The sequence below is a fragment of the Channa argus genome, chromosome 18 (genome assembly GCF_033026475.1).
Source record: "Channa argus isolate prfri chromosome 18, Channa argus male v1.0, whole genome shotgun sequence".
NCBI classification, from domain to species: Eukaryota; Metazoa; Chordata; class Actinopteri; order Anabantiformes; family Channidae; genus Channa; species Channa argus.
Genome location: NC_090214.1, coordinates 21,962,969 through 21,968,968, shown reverse-complemented (window position 1 = coordinate 21,968,968; position 6,000 = coordinate 21,962,969). Strand labels below are relative to the sequence as shown.

At 41.9% G+C, this 6,000-nt stretch overlaps 1 protein-coding gene across 1 annotated transcript in view; it reads left to right on the top strand.

Annotated features, from left to right (window-relative positions):
• The first annotated feature begins 1,508 nt into the window (after positions 1-1,508).
• The window catches only part of ror2 (receptor tyrosine kinase-like orphan receptor 2), a 42,844-nt gene continuing 38,352 nt past the window's right edge, over positions 1,509-6,000 (top strand). The window contains exon 1 of the mRNA XM_067484047.1: positions 1,509-2,075. Within this exon, the coding sequence (XP_067340148.1) occupies positions 2,006-2,075 (70 nt within the window). The 5' untranslated portion in view covers positions 1,509-2,005. The remainder of the gene's footprint in view (positions 2,076-6,000) is intronic.

Below are 6,000 nucleotides of genomic sequence, written 5' to 3'. Positions count from 1 at the left end.
ATCTGTGCCTAAATTTCTAAGTCCTTTCGGTTATTTTGTGAGTACTTTTGTAAGTTTGTGTATTATTTCTCTTAAAATACAAATATAGGCGTTATCCCAACTTGTAACTGTTTTTTGATCTTTATTACCTTTTAGAAATCTTACAGGAGTGAAATAAGGTGATGTGTATAAGAAAAGTGTTTTTGAAAATGAGTTTACACAGATTTTCCTATGTGAACAAATAGGCTCGATGTTATTTAATAAACTCATGTTTTAACACCTTTAATCTGTCTTTTTCTTTTACAAATGTATTACAATTTATTGTGAAGTTTTTCCTGATTTAAGCACACACAGATTTCCTGTTGCCTACTTCCGACTTCTTGTAAATATGATTTCTGTTTGCATCTCTAAATTGGACATGGGCCTAGATTTGATCTGTTTTAAACTAATACTGTTCTGTATATTTATCAGAGTTTGATTATTAAGTTAGGATCTTCACTAATTTTCCCAACAATGTCTTCCATCAATCCAGGGGTCATCATTGATGATTGACTGAGCTATACTGACCACTTCTCTCTCTCCTATGGGCAGCAGATTTGCCCTCTACGACATCAACTCTGGCTCTCACCGACAGAGCGGTGAACTTAACAGGACCTTCCTACCTGAACTCCCTCCACCAGATCTACACCACTGTGCATCTGAATGGACTCTTTACCATAAAACTAAAGATTCCAAACTCATTGGTGCATCTGAAAAGGAACCCAATTTTCAATAAAAACATTAAAAACAAAACTCCTGTCGATGTTGAACCCAAAACCAACTCTTTTCTCATTTCCTTTGTTTCCTGGCTTCCACGTATGCCTCATGGACCTCAAACATCTTCTCACATAAGAGTGTGCTAATTCTCCTTGACTTAGATTTCTTGCTTTGCCTAAATGACTGAAATAGCCCTAATAGTTACCGTTGTTACATTCTCCATATAAAGTAATCCACCAATCTCACCAATCCCTGGAACTGCTTATTCTGTTCAGGGTTGTGGAGGGCTGGAGTCTATCCCAGGTGTCCCACCCTGGACCGGTCTGCAGTCTCTGTCAGGGCCAAAACAGGGTAACATGGACAGACAGACAAACATTTACACCTACTTATACTTACGGACATTTTAAGGTCACCAATTATCCCAACATGTCTTTGGGCTGAGGGAGAACATGGAAACTCCACACAGAAAGGCCACACTGTCGGGATTCAATGTGTTTTCGAATGTATGGACCTCACTTTTAAAGGACAATAAATGAATTTAACTATGATATGAAACACTCAGTGCATATAAAAAGTAGAGAGAACAAAGATTACAATTAGGTGTGAAGATTAATTTATTACTTACACATGAATTTCACCTAATCACTTGTGGGTGTTAAACATGAGCCTCTTCTCTATGAAAAATCCCACTCATCCATATGATACAATATAACGACACTAAATGTAGATTATTGTATAATGGATAATTTCTACATGAGAGAAAGGTAAGTTCTAGCCGAGTTAACAGTAAAGTGCGTTGCTAACCGTATATGTACCGCAGCAGCAGGATAAGTTACAGCATAAGTGTGTGAGGGGAGAGTTTGGCGGTGCGTGAGCAGCATGTTGGGGGGTGAGCCCTGCTCTTCGGAGGCTGGCAGAAAGCCGCCTCTGTCTCTAGATGGGGCCCTCCACCAAAACGTCACAGTCGCTCTGTGTGTGCGTGTCTGCGCGCGTGCCTCCGCTCCTTTTCTTCTCAGCGCGAGGACACAGGCCACTGTGGGACCAAGAGCGTGAAGGAGCCCCTCGGCTCTCGACGTCTACAAGGGATGACCGCACCTTCATATTCTGCTCCGTAATCTGCAAAGTCCGCTGTGTCTACGAGCCCGACTTCTGCCCTTAAACCCCGCAATAAGACGAGACCCAGAGCAAGGCCACCGCTGAGAGGCGGATAAACTCCTCATATTTACTAGTGAGATTTTCCTGCGCACTTTTGCGGGTGGAAAGTGACGCGATGGTCGCTCTCCTGCTCCTGGAGACTTGGCTTTGGGTGGTTCTCTTGTTTCCAGATCTGAGATGTGACGGTAAGTTTCTTTAACTCGTTTCCTATGAGCCAGAATTCCAGGTTGAACAGAGAAGTGATGCTGTGTCCAGCGTGTAACTAACTGCTTCACGCTTCTTAATGTCTGTGAACGTTGCTCGGTGTTTTCTCCAGGTGTGGAGGTCATCTTACTTATATGAGTCTTTTTCTGCAGTTTTTCTCGGTGTAGCGAAAGTTAAACGTTGCATCACAACCATTGTCTTTATGCTTGTGTTTTACATCCCCATACACGACCCAAACATTTCGGTACCACACTCCTTCTTAGACTAGCTCGTCATCAGGTTCCGTTGGGCTCGAAATCAACCACAGGCGCTTGAATTTCTCTGGTTGTGTTTCTTTCCAAATGAAAATCTATGTTTGCACATTTCAAACTTTTTGGCTATGGTTTACTGAGGGCAAAGGGGGTGGGGAGTGCACCCCACACCCACAGCGACCATGAAGTATCTGTGACCACTTAAAACACTCTTTGTCCTCCTCCAGCTTGTTGACGTGTGTTCCTTACAGCTCCCAGTATTCATAAGAAAGCTGCTTGTGTCAGACTCAAGTGGCCACTCTATCCTTGTCATGGTAATTGAATGCATAGCTCCAGGTGATCTCGCCTCTTTGTCAGTCATGCTAATTAATTTACTCCCCCTGCGGGGGGTAAGTGCCAGGGAGATTTCCTGTTTTCAGTCCTGGCTCTGAGGACTTACCATTTGGTATTAAGAGAGCTGTGGAGGGGGGTTCATATTCATACATCAGCATCTGTCCCTCATTCTGTGGGGGATTCCAATGTATGTGTGTGCACACGTACAAACTTGTGCATAACCTGCATGTGTGCACGTATAAAAAGCTGATTGGAAACCTGCTTATATCTTTGCATGGCAGAGGAATAAGCGTTTTTTTTTTTTTTTAAACAAGTTAAAAATTAATCAGGCTTTTCTAATCCTCTCCCTGATTATAGTAATCAGGTTTCTTGCTTACATGATGGTTAGGGAATCAGCCTACTCAAGAAAGCTCAATTTATCCATGTTACTTCCACCTTAGCATCCAAGGACCTAGATTGGCTTCATCTTTTATGATGCTGTGAGTCACAACTGCCATTTTGGAAAGGTCTATTATCATTATTATTATTATTATTATTATGAGTATAATATATTATCATGGTATGTGTTTTCATGTGGTTTGGGGTGGTTTTCTGGCAGCTGAAGATGCTACGCACAATAGCACATGTACTTTAGAATTATTTCAAACAGAAAATATTTCCTTTGGAGTGGCTCAGTCATGGCTGAGACACCAGACATTGTAAAATTATAGCTGAGCTAAAGGGGCTCTGTCAGGACAAATGGTCCAAAGTATCTCCTGAATGCCTGTGAATGTGAGGTCTAATTAGCAGCTTTTAGAAGAATTGTTTGAGGTTGCTGCTGCTAAAGATGGTTTGGCAATATTATTGTTTCTTGTATTAAGTTGTGTTTGTTTTTGCTCAGGCTTCAGATGAAAATCAGATCACATTTTAAAACCAGTAAATATTAATACCTCTTTCTTTCCACTCTCAGTGTAATATATCTATAGATAGATAGATTCAATAACAATTCGCGGGAGTTGTCCTGTTATGTGGCTGCACTGTACCAGACAATGATGTATGATGTGAGGATGGCAGTCCAGACCTGGATCAACACGGCCTGTTCCAACAATTCACGTGTTCATACTTGCCAGCGCAAGTAAGAACACGTGAATTGTTGGTACAGGCCCTGCTCCCATTTATATTATAACTCCCCAAAACTGTAGTGGGCATTGTGGAGCAGTCTACACCAGCACTAAGGAGGCTGTTGTAGAAGAAGAAAGCAGGCGAAGTAATCATGTGTCAAAACGTTTAACTTCATTGCACAGTTCTTCATGATTTTATGTTCATTTTGATCCTCATAAAAACATTGGATATCTCATTATTGGTGCATGTTGGGGAGGAAAGGAGGTGGTATTGTTGCACAATACAGAGTACGCATGACCAGGTTGTTGGACATTGTACAGTGCATCCAAAAAGTATTAACTTTTTTCACATTTTATTATCTTACATCAAAATGGATGACATTCATTAGTTTCCTCGAAATTCTACAAACAATACACAAAGTATAGGTATTCACCGCTTTTCACATCTAGCCTCAAGTCTTTTTGAGGGTGATGCTACAAGCTTGGCACATGTATGTTTGGGCTCCCATTCTTTTTTGCAGTACCTCTCAAGCTCCATCAGGTTGAATGGGGAGCATCGGTGCACAGCCATTTTCTGATCTCTCCAGAGATGTTCAAGACTGGGCTCCGCCTGGGACACTCAAGGACATTTACTGAGTTGTCCCGTAGCCACTCTTTTGTTATCCTGGCTGTGTGCTTAGTCGTTGTCCCGTTGAAAGATGAGCCGTGGCTCCAGTCTGAGGTCCAGAGTGCTTTGGAACAGATTTTCATTAAGGATGTCTCTGTAAATTACTGTATTCATCTTTCCCTCAAGCCATAGTCTCCCAGTTCCTGCCACTGAAAAACCTCCCCACAGCATGATGCTGCCACCACCATGCTTTACTGTAGGGATGCTATTGGCCAGGTGGTGAGTGGTGCCTGGTTTCTTCCACATATGACACAAAGGCACCATAGAATTTTGTTTCTCATGGCCTGAGAGTCTTTCAGGTGGGCTGTCGTGTGCCTTTTTTTCTGAGGAGTGGTTTCCGTCTGGCTTCTCTACCGTACAGGCCTGATTGGTGGAGTGCTGCAAAGATGGTTGTTCTGGAAGGTTCTTATCTCTCTACAGAGAAACACTGGAGCTCTTTCAGAGTGACCATCTGGTTCTTCGCCATCTCTCTGCTTAAGGCCCTTCTCTCTCGATTACTCAGTTTGGTTGAACGACCTGCTCCAGGAAGAGTCCTGGTGGTTTCAAACTTCTTCCATTTACGGATGATAGAGGCCACTGTGCTAATTGGGACCTTCAATGCTGCAGAAATTTTTCTGTACCCTTCCCCAGATCTGTGCCCTGATACAATCCTGTCTCAGAGGTCTACAGACAATTCCCTGGACGTCATGGCTTGGTTTGTGCAATCAAGTTGTAGAAACATCTCAAAGATCTTCAGTGGAAACAGGATGCACCAGAGCTAAATGTTGTTGTTGTTTTTTTTCTTTTTTTATTTGTAATAAATTTAGAAAGATTTCAAACAAACTTCTTCCAAGTTGTCATTATGGGGTATTGTTAGTAGAATTTTAAGGAAAATAATGAACTTTGGAATATGGCTTTAATATAAAAAAATGTGGAAAAAGTTAAGTGCCTATACTTTCTGGATGCACTGTAAGTCTACTGGCCCCTCACTGAAATAAAGTGGGCTTTCTTACATGAGGAGTCTTCTTACTTGGACAATCTCTAGTTGTGTGTAACGTGTATGAGACACAGCTCTGGAGAAACCAGCTCGGGACATTACCCAGAGTCAAAAGTGAAAGGCTATAGAGTGCTCGATGTGGAGGAGCTCTCGCACAATGGTGTTAATGTTAGGCCAAACAGAATGTGCATGTAGGTTCCCTGGCTGTCAAGATGGTGGAGGATTAAGTGCAGGTTGACTGCACCATCCACAGATTTGTTAGCCCAGCAGTGGGGTAAAGTAGCGTCTGTTACTGTGCTAAACTTTCCCTGTATCGGTACTTTTTTGCATTACATACTGCCACAATCATTTTGAAAATACTACACTTTATTCTTTTAAAAATAACAATAAATTAATAGCGAGACAGAAACTGCTGCAATTAAGTAACCAGTGCAGAGAAGCATAGAGATAGTCCCTTCATCCCTTAAAAAAAAAAAAAAAAAAAAAAGTAGCACCTCTATAATCGGTGATAAAACTGACAGAGGCTGCATCATAAACTCAAAGTGCAAATGCTCACCATGTGGAGCCCTGGCTGTAGTA